The sequence below is a fragment of the Salvelinus alpinus genome, chromosome 8, assembly GCF_045679555.1.
Source record: "Salvelinus alpinus chromosome 8, SLU_Salpinus.1, whole genome shotgun sequence".
NCBI classification, from domain to species: Eukaryota; Metazoa; Chordata; class Actinopteri; order Salmoniformes; family Salmonidae; genus Salvelinus; species Salvelinus alpinus.
The window spans coordinates 4,295,683-4,320,363 of record NC_092093.1 but is presented as its reverse complement, the minus strand read 5'-3'; the positions used below and the strand labels follow the sequence as shown (position 1 = coordinate 4,320,363).

At 44.5% G+C, this 24,681-nt stretch overlaps 2 protein-coding genes across 3 annotated transcripts in view; both read left to right on the top strand.

Moving 5' to 3' along the window:
* Window positions 1-17,394, top strand: part of iyd (iodotyrosine deiodinase) — a 45,662-nt gene extending 28,268 nt beyond the window's left edge. Inside the window, exons 2-5 of the mRNA XM_071412449.1 lie at window positions 8,788-8,985; window positions 9,157-9,316; window positions 11,168-11,324; window positions 17,046-17,394. Coding sequence (XP_071268550.1) covers window positions 8,788-8,985; window positions 9,157-9,316; window positions 11,168-11,324; window positions 17,046-17,228 — 698 coding nt within the window. The 3' untranslated portion in view covers window positions 17,229-17,394. The remainder of the gene's footprint in view (window positions 1-8,787; window positions 8,986-9,156; window positions 9,317-11,167; window positions 11,325-17,045) is intronic.
* A 3,025-nt stretch (window positions 17,395-20,419) lies between these two features.
* Window positions 20,420-24,681, top strand: part of sec63 (SEC63 homolog, protein translocation regulator) — a 33,620-nt gene continuing 29,358 nt past the window's right edge. For both annotated transcript variants that reach the window (XM_071412448.1, XM_071412447.1), the window contains exon 1: window positions 20,420-20,773. In XM_071412448.1, coding sequence (XP_071268549.1) covers window positions 20,650-20,773 — 124 coding nt within the window. In that variant the 5' untranslated portion in view covers window positions 20,420-20,649. The remainder of the gene's footprint in view (window positions 20,774-24,681) is intronic.

The following is a 24,681-nucleotide window of genomic DNA, read 5'->3' as shown; positions in this document are numbered from 1 at the left end:
ACAGCCCTTTACTCTAGACCTATAGCCCTTTACTCTAGACCTATAGCCCTTTACTCTAGACCTACAGCCCTTTAGGCCTACAGCCCTTTACTCTAGACCTACAGCCCTTTACTCTAGACCTATAGCCCTTTACTCTAGACCTACAGCCCTTTACTCTAGGCCTACAGCCCTTTACTCTAGACCTACTGCCCTTTACTCTAGACCTACAGCCCTTTACTCTAGGCCTACAGCCCTTTACTCTAGGCCTATAGCCCTTTACTCTAGACCTATAGCCCTTTACTCTAGACCTACAGCCCTTTACTCTAGGCCTACAGCCCTTTACTCTAGACCTATAGCCCTTTACTCTAGACCTACAGCCCTTTACTCTAGTACAGCCCTTTACTCTAGACCTACAGCCCTTTACTCTAGACCTACAGCCCTTTACTCTAGGCCTACAGCCCTTTACGCTAGACCTACAGCCCTTTACTCTAGGCCTACAGCCCTTTATTCTCGGCCTACAGCCCTTTACTCTAGATCTATAACCCTTTACTCTAGACCTACAGCCCTTTACTCTAGACCTATAGCCCTTTACTCTAGACCTACAGCCCTTTACTCTAGACATACAGCCCTTTACTCTAGGCCTATAGCCCTTTACTCTAGACCTACAGCCCTTTACTCTAGTACAGCCCTTTACTCTAGACCTACAGCCCTTTACTCTAGGCCTACAGCCCTTTACTCTAGACCTACAGCCCTTTACTCTAGACCTACAGCCCTTTACTCTAGACCTACAGCCCTTTACTCTAGACCTATAGCCCTTTACTCTAGACCTACAGCCCTTTACTCTAGGCCTACAGCCCTTTACTCTAGGCCTACAGCCCTTTACTCTAGGTCTATAGCCCTTTACTCTAGACCTATAGCCCTTTACTCTAGACCTATAGCCCTTTACTCTAGACCTATAGCCCTTTACTCTAGACCTACAGCCGTTTACGCTAGGCCTACAGCCCTTTACTCTAGACCTATAGCCCTTTACTCTAGACCTACAGCCCTTTACTCTAGGCCTACAGCCCTTTACTCTAGACCTATAGCCCTTTACTCTAGGCCTACAGCCCTTTACTCTAGACCTATAGCCCTTTACTCTAGTACAGCCCTTTACTCTAGGCCTATAGCCCTTTAGACCTACAGCCCTTTACTCTAGACCTATAGCCCTTTACTCTAGACCTATAGCCCTTTACTCTAGACCTATAGCCCTTTACTCTAGACCTATAGCCCTTTACTCTAGACCTATAGCCCTTTACTCTAGGCCTATAGCCCTTTACTCTAGACCTACAGCCCTTTACTCTAGGCCTATAGCCCTTTACTCTAGACCTACAGCCCTTTACTCTAGACCTATAGCCCTTTACTCTAGGCCTACAGCCCTTTACTCTAGGCCTACAGCCCTTTACTCTAGACCTACAGCCCTTTAGGCCTACAGCCCTTTACTCTAGACCTACAGCCCTTTAGGCCTACAGCCCTTTACTCTAGACCTACAGCCCTTTAGGCCTACATCCCTTTACTCTAGACCTATAGCCCTTTACTCTAGGCCTGCAGCCCTTTACTCTAGGTCTACAGCCCTTTACTCTAGACCTATAGCCCTTTACTCTAGACCTATAGCCCTTTACTCTAGACCTACAGCCCTTTAGGCCTACATCCCTTTACTCTAGACCTATAGCCCTTTACTCTAGGCCTGCAGCCCTTTACTCTAGGTCTACAGCCCTTTACTCTAGACCTATAGCCCTTTACTCTAGACCTATAGCCCTTTACTCTAGACCTACAGCCCTTTAGGCCTACAGCCCTTTACTCTAGACCTACAGCCCTTTACTCTAGACCTATAGCCCTTTACTCTAGACCTACAGCCCTTTACTCTAGACCTACAGCCCTTTACTCTAGACATACAGCCCTTTACTCTAGGCCTATAGCCCTTTACTCTAGACCTACAGCCCTTTACTCTAGGCCTACAGCCCTTTACTCTAGACCTACAGCCCTTTACTCTAGGTCTACAGCCCTTTACTCTAGGCCTATAGCCCTTTACTCTAGGCCTACAGCCCTTTACTCTAGGCCTACAGCCCTTTACTCTAGGCCCACAGCCCTTTACTCTAGGCCTACAGCCCTTTACTCTAGGCCTATAGCCCTTTACTCTAGGCCTACAGCCCTTTACTCTAGGCCTATAGCCCTTTACTCTAGGCCTACAGCCCTTTACTCTAGGCCTATAGCCCTTTACTCTAGACCTACAGCCCTTTACCCTAGGCCTATAGCCCTTTACTCTAGGCCTACAGCCCTTTACTCTAGGCCTATAGCCCTTTACTCTAGACCTATAGCCCTTTACTCTAGACCTACAGCCCTTTACTCTAGGCCTACAGCCCTTTACTCTAGGCCTATAGCCCTTTACTCTAGACCTATAGCCCTTTACTCTAGACCTACAGCCCTTTACTCTAGACCTACAGCCCTTTACTCTAGACTACAGCCCTTTACTCTAGACCTATAGCCCTTTACTCTAGACCTACAGCCCTTTACTCTAGGCCTACAGCCCTTTACTCTAGACCTACAGCCCTTTACTCTAGACCTACAGCCCTTTACTCTAGGCCTACAGCCCTTTACTCTAGACCTACAGCCCTTTACTCTAGACCTATACTCCTTTACTCTAGGCCTACAGCCCTTTACTCTAGACCTATAGCCCTTTACTCTAGACCTACAGCCCTTTACTCTAGACCTACAGCCCTTTACTCTAGACCTACAGCCCTTTAGGCCTACAGCCCTTTACTCTAGGCCTACAGCCCTTAGGCCTACATCCCTTTACTCTAGACCTATAGCCCTTTACTCTAGGCCTACAGCCCTTTACTCTAGGCCTACAGCCCTTTACTCTAGACCTACAGCCCTTTACTCTAGGCCTATAGCCCTTTACTCTAGACCTACAGCCCTTTACTCTAGACCTACAGCCCTTTACTCTAGACCTATAGCCCTTTACTCTAGACCTACAGCCCTTTACTCTAGGCCTACAGCCCTTTACTCTAGACCTATAGCCCTTTACTCTAGACCTACAGCCCTTTACTCTAGGCCTACAGCCCTTTACTCTAGGCCTATAGCCCTTTACTCTAGACCTATAGCCCTTTACTCTAGACCTACAGCCCTTTACTCTAGGCCTACAGCCCTTTACTCTAGACCTATAGCCCTTTACTCTAGACCTACAGCCCTTTACTCTAGTACAGCCCTTTACTCTAGACCTACAGCCCTTTACTCTAGACCTACAGCCCTTTACTCTAGGCCTACAGCCCTTTACGCTACAACCTACAGCCCTTTACTCTAGGCCTACAGCCCTTTATTCTCGGCCTACAGCCCTTTACTCTAGATCTATAACCCTTTACTCTAGACCTACAGCCCTTTACTCTAGACCTATAGCCCTTTACTCTAGACCTACAGCCCTTTACTCTAGACATACAGCCCTTTACTCTAGGCCTATAGCCCTTTACTCTAGACCTACAGCCCTTTACTCTAGTACAGCCCTTTACTCTAGACCTACAGCCCTTTACTCTAGGCCTACAGCCCTTTACTCTAGACCTACAGCCCTTTACTCTAGACCTACAGCCCTTTACTCTAGACCTACAGCCCTTTACTCTAGACCTATAGCCCTTTACTCTAGACCTACAGCCCTTTACTCTAGGCCTACAGCCCTTTACTCTAGGCCTACAGCCCTTTACTCTAGGTCTATAGCCCTTTACTCTAGACCTATAGCCCTTTACTCTAGACCTATAGCCCTTTACTCTAGACCTATAGCCCTTTACTCTAGACCTACAGCCGTTTACGCTAGGCCTACAGCCCTTTACTCTAGACCTATAGCCCTTTACTCTAGACCTACAGCCCTTTACTCTAGGACTACAGCCCTTTACTCTAGACCTATAGCCCTTTACTCTAGGCCTACAGCCCTTTACTCTAGACCTATAGCCCTTTACTCTAGTACAGCCCTTTACTCTAGGCCTATAGCCCTTTAGACCTACAGCCCTTTACTCTAGACCTATAGCCCTTTACTCTAGACCTATAGCCCTTTACTCTAGACCTATAGCCCTTTACTCTAGACCTATAGCCCTTTACTCTAGACCTATAGCCCTTTACTCTAGGCCTATAGCCCTTTACTCTAGACCTACAGCCCTTTACTCTAGGCCTATAGCCCTTTACTCTAGACCTACAGCCCTTTACTCTAGACCTATAGCCCTTTACTCTAGGCCTACAGCCCTTTACTCTAGGCCTACAGCCCTTTACTCTAGACCTACAGCCCTTTAGGCCTACAGCCCTTTACTCTAGACCTACAGCCCTTTAGGCCTACAGCCCTTTACTCTAGACCTACAGCCCTTTAGGCCTACATCCCTTTACTCTAGACCTATAGCCCTTTACTCTAGGCCTGCAGCCCTTTACTCTAGGTCTACAGCCCTTTACTCTAGACCTATAGCCCTTTACTCTAGACCTATAGCCCTTTACTCTAGACCTACAGCCCTTTAGGCCTACATCCCTTTACTCTAGACCTATAGCCCTTTACTCTAGGCCTGCAGCCCTTTACTCTAGGTCTACAGCCCTTTACTCTAGACCTATAGCCCTTTACTCTAGACCTATAGCCCTTTACTCTAGACCTACAGCCCTTTAGGCCTACAGCCCTTTACTCTAGACCTACAGCCCTTTACTCTAGACCTATAGCCCTTTACTCTAGACCTACAGCCCTTTACTCTAGACCTACAGCCCTTTACTCTAGACATACAGCCCTTTACTCTAGGCCTATAGCCCTTTACTCTAGACCTACAGCCCTTTACTCTAGGCCTACAGCCCTTTACTCTAGACCTACAGCCCTTTACTCTAGGTCTACAGCCCTTTACTCTAGGCCTATAGCCCTTTACTCTAGGCCTACAGCCCTTTACTCTAGGCCTACAGCCCTTTACTCTAGGCCCACAGCCCTTTACTCTAGGCCTACAGCCCTTTACTCTAGGCCTATAGCCCTTTACTCTAGGCCTACAGCCCTTTACTCTAGGCCTATAGCCCTTTACTCTAGGCCTACAGCCCTTTACTCTAGGCCTATAGCCCTTTACTCTAGACCTACAGCCCTTTACCCTAGGCCTATAGCCCTTTACTCTAGGCCTACAGCCCTTTACTCTAGGCCTATAGCCCTTTACTCTAGACCTATAGCCCTTTACTCTAGACCTACAGCCCTTTACTCTAGGCCTACAGCCCTTTACTCTAGGCCTATAGCCCTTTACTCTAGACCTATAGCCCTTTACTCTAGACCTACAGCCCTTTACTCTAGACCTACAGCCCTTTACTCTAGTACAGCCCTTTACTCTAGACCTATAGCCCTTTACTCTAGACCTACAGCCCTTTACTCTAGGCCTACAGCCCTTTACTCTAGACCTACAGCCCTTTACTCTAGACCTACAGCCCTTTACTCTAGGCCTACAGCCCTTTACTCTAGACCTACAGCCCTTTACTCTAGACCTATACTCCTTTACTCTAGGCCTACAGCCCTTTACTCTAGACCTATAGCCCTTTACTCTAGACCTACAGCCCTTTACTCTAGACCTACAGCCCTTTACTCTAGGCCTACAGCCCTTTACTCTAGGCCTACAGCCCTTTACACTAGACCTATAGCCCTTTACTCTAGGCCTACAGCCCTTTACTCTAGGCCTACAGCCCTTTACTCTAGACCTACAGCCCTTTACTCTAGGCCTATAGCCCTTTACTCTAGACCTACAGCCCTTTACTCTAGACCTACAGCCCTTTACTCTAGACCTACAGCCCTTTACTCTAGACCTATAGCCCTTTACTCTAGGTCTACAGCCCTTTACTCTAGTACAGCCCTTTACTCTAGGCCTACAGCCCTTTACTCTAGGCCTACAGCCCTTTACTCTAGACCTACATCCCTTTACTCTAGACCTACAGCCCTTTACTCTAGACCTATAGCCCTTTACTCTAGACCTACAGCCCTTTACTCTAGGTCTACAGCCCTTTACTCTAGTACAGCCCTTTACTCTAGACCTATAGCCCTTTACTCTAGACCTACAGCCCTTTACTCTAGACCTACAGCCCTTTACTCTAGACCTATAGCCCTTTACTCTAGACCTATAGCCCTTTACTCTAGACCTACATCCCTTTACTCTAGACCTACAGCCCTTTACTCTAGACCTATAGCCCTTTACTCTGGACCTATAGCCCTTTACTCTAGACCTACAGCCCTTTACTCTAGACCTATAGCCCTTTACTCTAGACCTACAGCCCTTTACTCTAGACCTATAGCCATTTACTCTAGACCTATAGCCCTTTACTCTAGACTTACAGCCCTTTACTCTAGACCTATAGCCCTTTACTCTAGACCTACAGCCCTTTACTCTAGACCTATAGCCCTTTACTGTAGACCTACAGCCCTTTACTCTAGACCTACAGCCCTTTACTCTAGTATAGCCCTTTACTCTAGACCTACAGCCCTTTACTCTAGGCCTATAGCCCTTTACTCTAGGCCTACAGCCCTTTACTCTAGGCCTACGCGACTAAACTCATAATTTATGATGGAGCTGAGCTGCAACTAGTCTGTGTGGACTGGAGCTCCAAAGTTTCTATCAAAAGTGACTGATTTTCAGCAGCCAAAGAATAGCCCGCAATTACACAGAACAATGTCGTGTATCAATCCCCACTCTCCTCTCAATCCTCAGTCTGACTCAGTCTACAGTCTATGTCTATATATTACTCAACCTTTGAACCCAACGCGAAAAAATGACTGCCAACACAAGAGAAAGAAAGAGAGAGAGAGAGAGAGAGAGAGAGAATTAACATTAACCACAGGACAGATCATTAATCACAGAACAGATCATTAACCACAGAACAGATCATTAACCATAGAACAGATCATTAACCATAGAACAGATCATTAACCACAGAACAGATCATTAACCACAGAACAGATCATTAACCACAGAACAGATCATTAACCACAGAACAGATCATTAACCACAGAACAGATCATTAACCACAGAACAGATCATTAACCACAGAACAGATCATTAACCACAGAACAGATCATTAACCACAGAGAACCACAGAACAGATCATTAACCACAGAACAGATCATTATCAACAGTGAACTACACAACAGATCATTAACCACAGAACAGATCATTATCAACAGTGAACTACACAACAGAACATTAACCACAGAACAGATCATTAAACACAGAACAGATCATTAACCACAGAACAGATCATTAACCACAGAACAGATCATTATCAACAGTGAACTACAGAACAGATCATTAACCACAGAACAGATCATTAACCACAGAACAGATCAATAACCACAGAACAGATCATTAACCACAGAACAGATCATTAACCACAGGACAGATCATTAACCACAGAACAGATCATTAACCACAGAACAGATCATTAACCACAGAACAGATCATTAACCACAGAACAGATCATTAACCACAGAACAGATCATTAACCACAGGACAGATCATTAACCACAGAACAGATCATTAACCACAGAGAACCACAGAACAGATCATTAACCACAGAACAGATCATTAACCACAGAACAGATCATTAACCACAGAACAGATCATTAACCACAGAACAGATCATTAACCACAGAACAGATCATTAACCACAGAACAGATCATTAACCACAGAACAGATCATTAACCACAGAACAGATCAATAACCATAGAACAGATCATTAACCACAGAACAGAGCATTAACCACAGAACAGATCAATAACCATAGAACAGATCATTAACCACAGAACAGATCGTTAACCACAGAACAGATCATTAACCATAGAACAGATCATTAACCATAGAACAGATCATTAACCACAGAACAGATCATTAACCATAGAACAGATCATTAACCACAGAACAGATCATTAACCACAGAACAGATCAGTGCATCTCAAGGTAGTATGAATGAACCCATTCGGTCAAGTAGCAATACAAATGGTTACACAAACCAACAAATAAGTGCATGATTTGCACATCTGACTATACGTTAAAATTGCAGATTGCAGATCTTTTGTGAAGCATCACAGCACAGTTGAAAAATATATGGCAAATAAAAATCCGAAATGGATGATGTTGGAAGATAGATGGGAAGGGTTGAGTGGAACTGAAGGGTGGGACTAATAACAAGATAAACAATGTAGGGCATACGGGATCTGTGAAATGTGTATAGGTGCGGAGCTTTTGTGAAATAGCACAGTTACAAGATGGACAACAGAAATAGAGGAAGGACTAAGAACAAACAAGAGAGAACTATTATAAAGTAGACTGTGTCTGTAAAATAGGTATAAGATGTATAAATTGAAGGTAAAAGCAGAAGTGTTTATTAGTTTACTCCAATTGGGGGAGCGGTGGTAGGGTTGCGGGGAATAATAATAAAGGTATATTCTTTAAAAAAGTATGTATGTCTATATAGGTATGTGTATGTATATATGTGTATATGTATGCATGCGTGTATGGATATATATATTTACCCCAAAAAATATGGGGGATTGGAAATGATGCAGACAATTACATTGGAAGCAACATTCTTTCCGCAATATTAAGCTGATCCACCCCTAGAAAAAAAAATACATTTTTTTTTTTTTTTTATTACAAAAAGAAAAAAAGAAAACAAAAATTTATTTTTTATTTTTTGGGGCAGATTGCGCCTTTAAACCGCCTACAATAAAAAAAAAGCTTTGTTTTCTGTAGATTCATCATTCAGATGATTGGTCTTCCCCCCTGTCTGTCTGGTTTTAGAGGATGGTGATTGGGTGGAGAGTGGTGGGGAGGAGGAGCTGGCCCACGTGCCCTACCCCGCTTCTCGGTACCCCGTAGAGGTCATGGTTCAGAGGTCACAGGACTTCTACAGCCTGATGAACCAGAGGAGGTCTGTCCGCTTCCTCAGCCCCGAGCCCGTTCCACGACAGGTCATCGACAACGTAATCCGCACTGCAGGTAACACAAGCATAAAGCACACAGACACACAGACACACACAGAGACAGACACACACACACAGACAGACACACACACACAGACAGACACACACACAGACAGACACACACACAGACAGACACACACACAGACAGACAGACACAACACATGAATGTGTTGTCTGTGTTGTCCAGGCACAGCCCCCAGTGGAGCCCACACAGAACCCTGGACGTTTGTGGTGGTGTCAGACCCAGAGGTGAAGCACCAGATCAGGCTAGTGGTGGAGGAGGAGGAGGAAGTCAACTACCGTCAGAGGATGGGGGACAAGTGGGTCAGTGACCTGCAGAGGCTCAGGTCAGAAAAAACGCACAGTGCACACACCGTGTAAATATACACCATGTAGATATACACCATGTAGATATACACCATGTAGATATACACCGTGTAAATATACACCATGTAGATATACACCATGTAGATATACACCGTGTAAATACACACCATGTAGATATACACCGTGTAGATATACACCATGTAGATATACACCATGTAGATATACACCGTGTAAATACACACCATGTAGATATACACCATGTAGATATACACCATGTAGACATACACTATGTAGATATACACCATGTAGACATACACTATGTAAATATACACCATGTAGACATACACCATGTAGATATACACCATGTAGACATACACTATGTAAATATACACCATGTAGACATACACCATGTAGATATACACCATGTAGACATACACTATGTAAATATACACCATGTAGACATACACCATGTAAATATACACCATGTAGACATACACCATGTAGATATACACCATGTAGACATACACTATGTAAATATACACCATGTAGACATACACCATGTAGATATACACCATGTAGACATACACTATGTAAATATACACCATGTAGACATACACCATGTAAATATACACCATGTAGACATACACCATGTAAATATACACCATGTAGACATACACTATGTAAATATACACCATGTAGACATACACCATGTAGATATACACCATGTAGACATACACCATGTAAATATACACCATGTAGACATACACCATGTAGATATACACCATGTAGACATACACTATGTAAATATACACCATGTAGACATACACCATGTAGATATACACCATGTAGACATACACTATGTACATATACACCATGTAGACATACACTATGTACATATACACCATGTAGACATACACCATGTAGATATACACCATGTAGACATACACTATGTAAATATACACCATGTAGACATACACCATGTAAATATACACCATGTAGACATACACTATGTAAATATACACCATGTAGACATACACTATGTAAATATACACCATGTAGACATACACCATGTAAATATACACCATGTAGACATACACCATGTAGACATACACCATGTAGATATACACCATGTAGACATACACCATGTAGACATACACCATGTAGATATACACCATGTAGACATACACCATGTAAATATACACCATGTAGATATACACCATGTAGACATACACCATGTAGACATACACCATGTAGATATACACCATGTAGACATACACCATGTAAATATACACCATGTAGACATACACCATGTAGACATACACCATGTAGACATACACCATGTAGATATACACCATGTAGACATACACCATGTAAATATACACCATGTAGACATACACCATGTAGATATACACCATGTAGATATACACACACACAGACATACAACATGCACGCTAGTCAGATGATATTTTTTATCCTTCTCTCCATCCTTCTCCCTCCCCCTCTCTCCCACTCACGCCCTCACCCTCTCTCTCATCTCTCTTTCCCTCTCCTCTCTCTCTCCTCCCTCCCTCACCCTCTCTCTCTGTCTTTTTTCCCTCCCTCTCTCACCCTCTCACCCTCTCTCCTCACTCTCTCCCCCCTCTCTCACCCTCTCACTCTCTCTCTTTCCTCATCTCTCCCCCCTCTTTCCTCCCTCTCTCTCCCTCTGCTCCCTCTATCCCCCTCTCTCCCTTGCTCTCTCCTCCCTCTCTCTCTCTCTCCTCCCTGTCTCCTCCCTCTCTCCTCCCCTCTCCCCCTCTCTCTCTCCTCTCTCACCCTCTCTCCTCCTTCTCTCCCCCTTCTCTCCCCCATCTCTCCTCCCTCTATCCCAGGACTAACTGGGTGAAGCAGTATCTTGATGTGGCTCCCTACCTCGTGTTGATATTTAAACAGACGTACGGCATCGTAGCTGGAGGACAGAAGAGGACTCATTACTACAATGAGATCAGTGTGTCCATCTCCTGTGGCCTGCTATTGGCCGCGCTGCAGGTCAGATCATTCACACACGGTCATTTACATTTGAGTCATTTAGCAGACGCTCTTATCCAGAGTGCGTAATCAGGGACGTGGACCTCTGGGGCGTACTCAGGGACGTGGACCTCTGGGGCGTACTCAGGGACGTGGACCTCTGGGGCGTATTCAGGGACGTGGACCTCTGGTGCGTAATCAGGGACGTGGACCTCTGGGGCGTATTCAGGGACGTGGACCTCTAGGGCGTATTCAGGGACGTGGACCTCTGGGGCGTACTCAGGGACGTGGACCTCTAGGGCGTATTCAGGGACGTGGCCCTCTGGTGCGTAATCAGGGACGTGGACCTCTGGGGCGTATTCAGGGACGTGGACCTCTGGTGCGTAATCAGGGACGTGGACCTCTGGGGCGTACTCAGGGACGTGGACCTCTAGGGCGTACTCAGGGACGTGGACCTCTGGGGCGTACTCAGGGACGTGGACCTCTGGGGCGTATTCAGGGACGTGGACCTCTGGTGCGTAATCAGGGACGTGGACCTCTGGGGTGTACTGATATGATTCTCTATTCTATCTGAAGATGGCGCCGACAGACACTGGAGCTCTGCCTCTACCTCCTAAGCAACTTTGCAATATTTTTTTTGTTTTGTGTTATTTCTTATATTATTAGTCTGGAATGTTTTTTGTGTTATAAAATACAGCCGGAAAGAACTTTGGGATATCAGAGAGTGGTAACTCATCAGCATTCTGACCAGAAATACAACTTTCCCGAATGAGATCCTTTGTTCGTACCCCCAAGGCAACTGACCTTATCCCAGTGGCTGTTCCAAGACGCCGCCGGCGGAGAAGAGGTATTCGGAGTGGACTTCTAGTCCGACTCAGGAGGCGTGCACACCATCCATCGCTTCCGACTATATTACTCGCTAACGTTCAGTCCCTGGACAATAAAGTAGATGAGCTCAGGGCGAGGATCTCATTCCAGAGAGACATCAGGGACTGTAACATACTCTGTTTCACGGAATCATGTCTCTCTCCAGGAAATACTGTCCCGATCCATACAGCCAGCTGGGTTCTCAGTACATCGCGCAGACAGGAATAAAGACCTCTCCGGGAAGAAGAAAGGTGGAGGTGTATGTTTCATGATTAACAACTCATGGTGTGATTGTGATAACATACAGGAACTCAAGTTCTTTTGTTCACCTGACCTAGAATACCTCACAAACATATTACCTCCCAAGAGAATTCTCTTCGGTTATAGTCACAACCGTGTATATTCCCCCTCAAGCCGATACCACGACGGCCTTCAAGGAACTACACTGGACTTTGTGCTAACAGGAAACCACATATCCTGAGGCCGCATTTATTGTAGCTGGGGATTTTAAACAAAAACATTTTGAGAGGAAAACACTTCCGAAGTTCTATCAACACATTGCATGTTGTACTCGTGCTTCAAAAACTCTCGACCATTGTCACTATCCCTTTCGGGATGGCTACAAGGACCTCCCCCGCCCTCCCTTCGGCAAATCAGATCACACCTCCCTTCTGCTCTTCCCTTCCTAAAGGCAGAAACTCAAACAGGAAGTACCCATGCTAAGGTCTATTCATTACTGGTCCGACAAATCGGAATCCATGCTTCAAGATTGTTTAGATCACGCGGACTGTGATATGTTCCCGGGTTGCCTCTGAGAATAACATTGACGTATACACTGACACGGTGAATGAGTTCATCAAGAAGTGTATAGGGGATGTTGTTCCCACTATGACTATTAAAACCTACCCAAACCAAAAACCGTGAAAGCGCGAACCACGGCAAGGTCACTGGGAATATGGTTGAACACAAACAGTCCAGTTATGTCCTCCGTAAGTCAATCAAACAGGTAAAACATCAGTACAGAGACAAAGTGGAGTCGCAATTCAACTGCTCAGACATGAGACGTATGTGGCAGGGACTCCAGACAATCACAAATTACAAAGGGAAAACCAGCCACGTCGCGGTCACTGACGACTTGCTCCCAGACAAGCTAAACACCTTCTTCACCCGCTTTGAGGATAACACAGTGCTACCGACCCGGCCCTCTACCAAGGACAATGGGCTCTCCTTCTCCGTGTTCGACGTGAGTAAAACATTTTAACGTGTTAATACTCGCAAGGCTGCCGGCCCAGACGGCATCCCTAGCCGCATCCTCAGAGCATGCACAGACAGGCTGGCTGGAGTGTTTACAGACATATTCAATCTCTCCCTATCCCAGTCTGCTGCCCCCACTTGCTTCAAGATGTCCACCATTGTTCCTGTACCCAAGAGGGCGAAGGTAACTGAACTAAATAACTATCGCCCCGTAGCACTCACTTCTGTCATCATGAAGTGCTTTGAGAGACTAGTTAAGGATCATATCACCTTCACCTTACCTGCCACCCTAGACCCACTTCAATTTGCATACCGCCCCAATAGATCCACAGACGATGCAATCACCATCACACTGCACACTGCCCTATCCCATCTGGACGAATACCTATGTAAGAATGCTGTTCATTGCCTTCAACACCATAGTACCCTCCAAGCTCATCATTAAGCTTGGGGCCCTGGGTCTGAACTCTGCCCTGTGCATCTGGGTCCTGGACTTCCTGATGGGCCACCCCCAGGTGGTGAAGGTAGGAAACAACACCTCCACTAGGCTGATCCTCAACACAGGGGGCCCCACAAGGGTGCATGCTCAGCCCCCTCTTGTACTCCCTGTTCACCCATGACTGCGTGGCCATGCACGCGCCCAACTCAATCACCAAGTTTTCAGACAACACGACAGTGGTAGGCCTGATTACCAACAATGACGAGACGGCCTACAGGGAGGAGGTGAGGGCCATGGCGGAGTGGTGCCAGGAAAATAACCCTTTCCCTCAACGTCAACAAAACGAAGGAGCTGATCGTGGAGACAGCAGAGGGAGTATGCCCCCATCCACATCAACTGGGCCACAGTGGAGAAGGTGAAAAGACTCAAGTTCCTCGGCGTACACATCACAGACAATCTGAAATGACCCACCCACACAGACAGTGTGGTGAAGAAGACGCAACAGAGCCTCTTCAACACCAGGAGGCTGAAGAAATACAGCTTAGCCCCTAATACCCTCAGAAACTTCTACAGATGCACCATTGAGAGCATCCTGTCTGGCTGTATCACCGCCTGGTACAGCAACTGCACCACCTGCAACCACAGGGCTTTCCAGAGGGTGGTGCGGTCTGCACAACGCATCACCGGGGGCAAACTACCTGCCCGCCATGACACCTACAGCACCCGATGTCACAGGAAGGACAAAAAGATCATCAAGGACATCAACCACCCGAGCCACTGCCTGTTCACCCCGCTATCATCCAGAAGGCGAGGTCAGTACAGGTGCATCAAAGCAGGGACCGAGAGACTGAAAAACAGCTTCTATCTCAAGGCCATCAGACTGTTAAATAGCAATCCCTAGCGTGCCTCCCCCCAGTACCTTGCCCTGAACTCAGTCACTGTCAATAGCCGGCTACCACCCGGTTACTCAACCGTGCACCTTAGAGGCTGCTGCCCTAATGTACATACTGTCGACATGGAATCACTGGTCACTTTAATAATAGACCACTGGTCACTTTAATAATGTATACACACTGTTTTACTCATTTCATATGTACTGTATATAATGTATTCTAGTCAAGTCCAGTCTATTCAACTATTGCTGTACATCTACTATTCTATTCTATAGATATATTCCATCCACATCCCGTCTATAATGTCAATACATCCCATCATATATACTTGACTTTTTCTACCTTTTGTTACGTTACAGCCTTATTCTAAAAATGGATTCAATTGTTTCCCCCCCCCCCTCATCAATCTATACACAATACCCCATAATGACTAAGCAAAAACAGGTTTTTAAAAATGTTTGCTAATTTATACAAAATATTTTTTGAAATATCAAATTTACATAAGTATAGACCCTTTACTCAATACTATGTTGAAGCACCTTTGGCAGCAATTACAGCCTCGAGTTGGGTATGAAGCTACAAGCTTGGCACACCTGTATTTGGGGAGTTTCTCCCATTCTTCTCTGCAGATCCTCTCAAGCTCTGTCAGGTTGGATGGGGAGTGTCGCTACACAGCTATTTTCAGGTCTCTCCAGGGATGTTAGATCGGGTTCAAGTCCGGGCTCTGGCTGGGCCACTCAAGGACATTCAGAGACTTGTCCCGAAGCCACTCCTACGTTGTCTTGGCTGTGTGCTTAGGGTTGTTGTCCTGTTGGAAGATGAACCTTCATCCCAGTCTGAGGTTCTGAGCGCTCTGGAGCAGGTTTTTATCAAGGATCTCTCTGTACTTTGCTCTGTTAATCTTTGCCTCGATCCTGACTAGTCTCCCAGTTCCTGCCGCTGAAAAACATCCCCACAACATGATGCTGCCACCAGCAGGCTTCACCGTAGGGATGGTGCCAGGTTTCCTCCAGATGTGACACTTGGCATTCATGCCAAAGAGTTCAATCTTGGTTTCATCAGACCAGAGAATCTTGTTTCTCATGGTCGGAGAGTTCTTTAGGTGCCTTTTGACAAACTCCAAGCGGGCTGCCATGTGCCTTTTACTGAAGAGGGGCTTCTGTCTGGCCTCTCTACCATAAAGGCCTGATTGGTGGAGTGCTGCATAGATGGTTGTCTTTCTGGAAGGTTCTCCCATCTCCACAGAGGAACTTAGAGCTTTGCTAGTGGGACCATCGATTGCTCAGTTTGGCCGGACGGCAAACTCTGGGAAGAGTCATGGTGGTTCCAAACTTCTTCCATTTAAGAATGATGGAGGCCACTGTGTTCTTAGGGACCTTCAATGCTCGACACAATCCTGTCTCGGAGCTCTACGGACAATTCCTTCAACCTCATGGCTTGGTTTTTACTCTGACATGCACTGTCAACTGTGGGACCTTACATAGACAGGTGTGTGTCTTTCCAAAACATGTCCAATCAATTGAATTTAACACAGGTGGACTCCAATCAAGTTGTAGAAACATCTCAAAGATGATCAATGGAAACAGAATGTACCTGAGCTCAATTTCAAGTCCCATAGTAAAGGGTCTGAATACTTATGTAAATAAGGTATTTCTGTTTTGTATTTTTAATACATTTTCAAACATTTCTAAAAACCTGTTTTTGCTTTGTCATTATGGGGTATTGTGTGTAGATTGCTGAGGATTTTTATTTATTTAATCCATTTTAGAATAAGGCTGTAACATAACAAAATGTGGAAAAAGTTAAGGGGTCTGAATACTTTCCAAAGGCAATGTATATATATATATTTTTTTTATATTTTTTTTATATACTATGGACTACGACAGTCAATGCCACTCAGACATTACTTGTCCTAATATTTATATATTTCTTAATTCCATTATTTTAGATTTGTGTGTAATGTTGTGAATTGTTAGATATCACTGCACTGTTGGAGCTAGGAACACAAGCATTTAGCTACACCCACAATAACATCTAAATAGTTGATTTGAAATAAAATGTCAAACAAAGACAGAAGGATGTTACATTACAGAACGTTGACGTAGAAATATATTGCGTAGAACAGAAATGATTGTCTGTCAAATAGAACGGGGAATGGTGTCAGCTCTAGCCAACCATAAGAGCATTTCAAAACCCTTAATAAACCTCTGGATATTCTGTTTGATATTCCGACCAAACCCTCGTCTCTCTGTGTTTGACTGACATGCAGTCTGTCCAATCCCCTGTCAGAATGCAGGTCTGGTGACGGTGACGACGACGCCCCTCAACTGCGGCCCCCAGCTCAGGTTGCTCCTTGGTCGGCCAGCCAATGAGAAGCTGCTGATGCTTCTTCCTGTTGGTTACCCCGCCCCCGACGCCACCGTGCCCGACCTCACCCGCAAGCCACTCGACGACATCGTGGTGCACCTGTGACATCATCATTAAGGGCCCGGCCGAGTGACATCATAGATGTAAGGGTACCTTCTGTCCTCGTCTCCTCCCAGTCATCTGCAATGATTTGTAAAGTAGCAACAGTCATCAAAATGTTTACTATTCTAATAAAATGCAACAATTGGACAATAAATGAAGATACTCCAAACGTTTTCAATTTTTATAATCCATCAGATATCAACTGACATAAAACATAAAACGTTTTACTGGCACGGACAAATAATGTTCAGGGATTTTGGTGGAAATTCAGGTATTCAATTTATTGTTAAATTTCACATTTTTTCTTCTTAGAATGGACTCATATATAGATGTTCTAATGGTATCAGGTATTTGTTTTAAACTTTTTTTGTGTTAAAATAAAGAAAATGGTATTGCCTCATTTGCATAAACACATGGGGTGTGTTTGCATATATTAATAAATTAACATAAAGGGGTGGAACAAGGCTGCAGCCACCCAACCAGTGCTCTGTCTCAATAATTACTCTGACTGCCTCAATAATTACTGTTGTCACGTTCTAATTCAACATGCATGTCAATAGCAGAGGTGCATTCAGTTCGCATTAAAATTTGCTACGTTGTGAAACGATACATTTCTCCAAAACGTTCTTGTATGTTCTTTGAACAGACTTTGAGGTACATTTGGTGGGTGTGGCGAGGTGTGGCTTGAAGCAATGAGTGACGTATTTAAAGAACAGTGGTTATGCTGACAGCGTTCCCCAACCCACAACAAAACCCCTCCCCGTTTTTCAGTACAGCATCTTTTGGGTTCAATTGAACGTTCTAGAACATACAAATGTACTGAACGCAGCCCTGGATACCGTCAGATTAAAAATGAACGGGTTTAGATCTACAGTGGCCTCCACTCATATTGGCACCCTTGGTAAATATGAGCAAAACGGGCTGTGAATTTTTTTAAATTTGCTGTTTATCCTCTTGGTCTTTCATTCAAAATGTTCACAAAAATTTGCCCATTGGGGGAACTCCACAATATTTTTGAGCTCATATTCTATAAGAGGTTCAGGAACTCAGTAGAACATTTGACGTGAAGGTACTCTGTTCTGGTGAGCTCCTCCCAAATAAAGCACTGTTCACGACTATACATTTGTTTTGATCACGTTACACATATATTTTGGGATTCCTCCTCTGTCAAAGCCATTTGCCTGTGTGAAGTGGAGAAGAAACATCTAATTTCTCGCAATAGCATTTCCGTCTACTTTCCTTCTCCTCGCCGCCTCTCCTCAATTACCATTTCATCCCTATTCATGAGCAGTCGAGGAGAGGACGGAGGAGAGGAGGCGAGGAAAGGAGGGAGGAGAGGGGGCGAGGAGAGGATGCGAGGAGAGAACAGAGGAGGGAGGAGAGGAGTCGAGGAGAGAACGGAGGAGAGAACGGAGGAGAGGACGGAGGAGAGGACAGATGAGAGGAGGGAGGAGAGGACAGAATAGAGGAGGGAGGAGAGGAGGAGGAGGAAGAGAGGACAGAGGAGATGAGGGAGGAAAGGAGAGGAGGAGAGGACGGAGGAGAGGACGGAGGAGAGGAGGAGAGAAGAGGATGCGAGGAGAGGATGGAGGAGAGGAAGGAGGAGAGGAGCAGGAGAGGATGGAGGAGAGGAGGTTCTCCCATTATACGTAGAGGGAAATAACATTGGTTACGTCCCAATCATTGGCCACGCTTCCTCCCATAGTGAGCACTTGTTCACTTCCCTTCACTGATTTGAAACTAAATGACTGGTATAAGAAATATGGTGGAAACTTCCTCTTGAATGTAGCCCAGTGGTTCGTAACCTTTTTTGGTTACTGTACCACCAACTGCATTTTGCTCTGCCCGAAGTACCCCTGAAGTACTTTCTCATGTACACTTAAGGCCGTTCCATTCTGCTAGACACATTCTGTTAAAGGTCCCCAAAGCACACACATCCCTGGGTCGCTCCTCTTTTCAGTTCTCTGCAGCTAGCGACTGGAACGAGCTGCAACAAACACTCAAACTGGACAGTTTTATCTCAATCTCTTCATTCAAAGACTCAATCATGGACACTCTTACTGACAGTGTGGCTGTATTGTTGTCTCTACCTTCTTGCCCTTTGTGCTGTTGTCTGTTCCCAATAATGTTTGTATCATGTTTTGTGCTGCTGCCATGTCGTTGTCATGTTGTGCTGCTACCATGCTGTGTTGTCATGTGTTGCTGCCTTGCTATGTCGTCTTTGGTCTCTCTTTATATAGTGTTGTGTTGTCTCTCTTGTCGTGATGTGTGTTTTGTCCTATATTTATATTGTATTTACTTTTAATCCCAGCTCCCGCCAAGGGCCTTCCGGTAGGCCATCATTGTAAATAATAATTTGTTCTTAACGGACTTGCCTAGTTAAATAAAGGTTAAATGAAAATAAAAAGTCCAGTAAGCCTTAAATATCTTCAGACGTCCGCATGCTTCCCATCCGAAGCAGTTCTTGCATATATTATAACTACATTTTGTACCCCCTGTGGCCAAGTTACCCCCTAATACCCCACTAGTACCCTGGGTTGAGAACCACAGGTCTACCCTATGCCTCCACCAATCCAATGCTTTTTGAAGTAGTAAACTCAACTTAAACTCGACTCAACTTGAAAGATCATCAAACTAAAATTGTAAAGAGCATCTAATTTCATATTGTAATACAATTACGTTTCTAATTCTTGAATGGCTGAATATTAAATTGGTCACTTTGATGAACGTGATCCTGATCATTTGAATTAGAAGACAACGTATGAGAACCATTTAAAACGTCTGAAAATAAACATATATATATATATATTGTTCCTGACTTTACATTTGTTCTAAGTCATTAGATTTGATGGGTTTATTATAGACAACAGTATTGCCTATTATAAAGTGCGTTTCAGTACAGCGCGAACCTAACGTAGCAGACATAAGAGAAACACGTTTTTTTTTCTAGAAGGTATACAGCTTTTGTCAAAAGGGACTTTTCGTATTAGGTTTAGAAGTTACGCAACAGGTTAGGATAATTAACGTAGCAGTTTAGGATAATTAGGTTAGGAAAAGGGTTAATTTACAAAAAAAAATCTACTTTTGACTTAAACTTTTGACAAAAGCTGTATCCCATCTAGCTTAGTAGCCAAGTACAGTTCCAAGGCTGGAAGTAATATCCAATACTAACCACTAGGTGGAAACATAACAATAGGGACAAGTTTCCGGAAGTTACACAGACGAAGAAGAAGAAGAACGGAAGCAGAAACTAACCCACTGCGCAGGCGTAAACCACGTACCCGATCTCTCGCAGCATCGCGCTGTTTTGGCCCTATGTTAGCTGGTGCCTGATCAGTGGTGTGTGTCAAGTCATACATACTGGGCTTGATTGGGAAGGCATAGCGGTGGAGAAGAAGGGGGACCCTAGACGCGCCGCGACGAAATGGCCGGGCAACAGTTTCAGTACGATGACAGCGGCAACACATTTTTCTACTTCCTAACGTCCTTCGTTGGACTCATCGTCATCCCAGCCACATATTACCTCTGGCCCCGAGATCAGAATGCGGGTAAGGCCCCGATGAATACGACAAGATAGCATCGCCTAGCTAGCATGCTAAAGTTGGTTAGTTGGCTAAGTATGCTGTGTGTGATGGGTGAAGTTAGCTAGCCTGCTAACTAACAAATTCGATTAGCCAGTTCTGAGACGGACCACCACTAGCTACAGAGTTTTTCTTGCCAGCCAACTCTGTTGCTAGCTAGCTACATTCGCATGTAGTAGTTACCTAACGTTAACTAGCTGGCTGGCTGAAATACACAGAACAACAAGTAGTTAACTGACGTTACCAACTCTGCATTGCTAGGGGTGTTATGAAGCGTCATGCCCAATCTCGCTGCGTTCGTGTTTACATAACTGAGAAGCTAGCTACGAGCTAGCTAACTTTTTATTTTTTATTTGATACTGTATCAGTCTGATAACATCAGTGCCAATAACACATAACTAGTTAGTATTTCTCGTTCAGCTTAAAGTTTGGCTGGTGACTTAGCCAGCTAGCTGCGTCAGTTAGCTATATAACAAATGGTCCCGTCTAGCTAGCTAACTTTAGCTAGCTAGTTAACGGGTTACTCTGAATTTTACGTGGTCTTGCAAAATACTCTTTGCGACGTTCGTTACGTATGCTGCTGTTGACGTTAGCCAACGTTCGTGGGTGGTGCTAGCTAGCTACCTAACTTGTATTTATTTAGTCACTTGGTTGATAACTAAGTAAAGCATTGGAAGGTTTTTGATATGGCTGTGAGGTTGAATTCATACAGGGGGGGGTAAATAAACACGTTTACCCTAGTATTGCAGCTATATCGTCACAGCTGTCTGTTATGCTAACGTTACCCGTGAAGTAACGTTAGCGGACTAAACTTCACTTCACGGTGAATGAAGTTTCTGATGTATTTCATCAACGGTGTGGATCCGAGACCGGGCTTTGTGGAATCTTGCTCCTACTACATCGATTCGACCAAGGTCAATACTTAAAATAAAATATGAAACGTCCACCTTGTACCTATGTTTGTCCTCTGTAGTTGCTTGCCTTTCTTTGTCTGCTGAAATGAATACTTTTTTCAATAACCGGTATTCAAATAGTACCCCCAAATGTTTCCTTGTTGAGATTCAATTGGCATATGCACATTTGCGCCGAGTTGCCATCTTAGAGCAACGGCAATGAGCAAACAGTCGGTGGTGGTATTTGAATAACGTTTATTTTAAAAAGTATGGGTTTTAGAAAACAAAGAATTGCATTAAACTACAGGGGACAAACATGGGTACAAGGTGGGCGTTTCATAATTTAAAGAAAATGAAGTATTGACCTTGGGCGATGTAGTTGGAGCTAGATACCACAAAGCCTGGTCTCAGCTCCACGCGATTGGTGACGTTCATTATGAACCTCCTTCTCCGTGGAATTTAGTCTGCCACCCAGGAAACAGTGTAGCCCCCCTGTATCCATTTGACAACGTGGAAGTCGTATCAGATTATATGAATCGATGGCTACACCTAATGTCAGAATTGAAAATACCAGTGCAACATACAGACTGAGACTCCAAGTACATCTAGCTAGATGACCTGTATGTTTGTGCAAAGAAGACATCCACATGTTGTTGAAAAGTCTACTACTAGCAGACTAGCCGAGGCAGCAGGGGCATAGGCCTGGGTGGACACAGGCCCACCAACTGGGGAGCCAGGTCCTGCCAGGCCCACCCAATCAGATTGAGCGAAACAATTAATTAATTATTATTAATACTATTATTACAAAGGTTGGCCCTCCCACTAACGGATTTCTGGCTATGTCCCTGCTAGGTGGCCAATATAGTACAGTAGGTAAGCTTCCAAAATAAACCATATTGCTGGATTTTATATAGAAGCGTGTAGGGCTGACCCCATTTAGTTGACTGGTCGATAGGCTGTTGGTCGATCGAGATTTCTTTAGAAAGAAAAAAGATGGTGTACAAGACACAAAGCCTGGTCTCCTGAGTGGACTGATCCATTGTGGAGGCCGTGGGGATGGAACAGTCCGTCACTAAGACATGTGCTACTGTTCCTGAGTGGACTGATCCATTGTGGAGGCCGTGGGGATGGAACAGTCCGTCACTAAGACGTGCTACTGCTCCTGAGTGGTGCAGCTTTGACAGTGCTACTGTATCTTTCTTGACATGCAAAGACCCAAACGGCGTCCCATAGTGTGTCGTGAAGCTAATAGCAGTGACTCTATTACCGTGTAACTCCGGTAGGGAAACATCTGAAAAATAGCGCACTTGGTAACGTTAGTGTCTACCGGTGCTCGACCAGTCGGCGAAAGCCAACATCACCCACGACAGAGAACGGTTGATTGTCAATGGCAATGAATTCCATTATCTTTGTGTTGATGAATTTCACCTTTGAGTTGTATCTCTGAAATGTTCTTACTCTTTTAAATGACTGCTGGACTTGTTGACTGCTCGATCCACACAGCAGACATTGTGTTGTTAGTTTAGGAATGCTGTGTTGCACGTGTAGCGTGACATTTTACGTGGCGTCATTACATCAGGTTCCTACGTTATGTAGGTATGCATGGTAGTTTTGACATCGGTTTTTAACATCGGGTCATTAAACTAAATGTTGGCATTTTTAGCTAAATCGTCCGATTCCAATATGTGCATCCCAAATTTTTTAAATATTTACTATACTGTTATAAAAGTTTCATTAGAACAGCCTCTCTGGTTTTACTTGTAATTTATTTACTGTTTAAATTGTATTATATTAATAATAACCATCCTATTTCTTAATCTCCATATTGTTATTATTATGATTATTTTAAGTATTGTCATTATCTTTAGTAGGTTTAGTATAGCAGCCTTGTATAAGCACCACTGAGTTGTAGGCCTAAGAGTGCATCCTGTTTAGTCTTTATAGCGTAACTTACTTAGGCCTATATTGCAATACTTAGTGTAATATAAACTACTGTATCAATCACTTATTCGTTCATGTAATCACACGGCATATGAGTCATTCATGATTTGAAATGCAGTCAAGCATTTTAGTTATAAAATAACAAAGCGACCCGTTGAATAATTACTGTATACAATAACACAACCGTTCCGTTTCATCAATTTCATAAACAAATCCATGCGACTGTTTTTTTAAAGTCTTGGCTGTTATAAAGTCTTTACAACAAAATAAAACATGTACCTGTTACCTCTCTGGTACGCTTTCCATTTATTTAGTGTTTACGCTGTGCCAAACAGTCTGATAGTGATAGCGTAATCTAACAGCATCTGTTTACATACAATATGCACACGTCACTTCCTCCTTCATCTCCAGTATATTAGATAGGATGTCTTTGTCAATAACAATTTGTTCTTAACTGACTTAAAGGTTAAATCATTTTTAATATATATATATTTTTTTAAATATTAGTCACCTAGTCCAATTTTATTCCACACATCTGACTAACCCTTTACCTCGCGTGAGAAACCAAACATTCCCGGTTCGAGTTTATTTGTCACATCATCTACGTCCATTTAGCTCTCACGTGTTTTTCGGAGTTTGTTTATAACCAATTTATTGACGTGATTATGTTATAGGTCGGACCCTATTGGTCACGTGCATGCGACGCATACGTGTGTCACGTAAAGAGAGCAAGCGTTGAGGGAACAGGGAATGTTTTTTCCTAAACAAATGAGGGATTTTGTTAAATTAACTTTTCAGTCAGGGAGGGGGGGGGGGGGGCTGTCGGCTTTCTCTGGGGGAGGGGGGGGGCTGTCGGTTTTCTCTGGGGGGGGGGGGGGCTGTCGGCTTTCTCTGGGGGAGGGGGGGGGCTGTCGGCTTTCTCTGGGGGAGGGGGGGGGGCTGTCGGCTTTCTCTGGCGGAGGGGGGGGCTGTCGGCTTTCTCTGGCGGAGGGGGGGGCTGTCGGCTTTCTCTGAGGGAGGGGGGGTTATTTTACTCTAAAC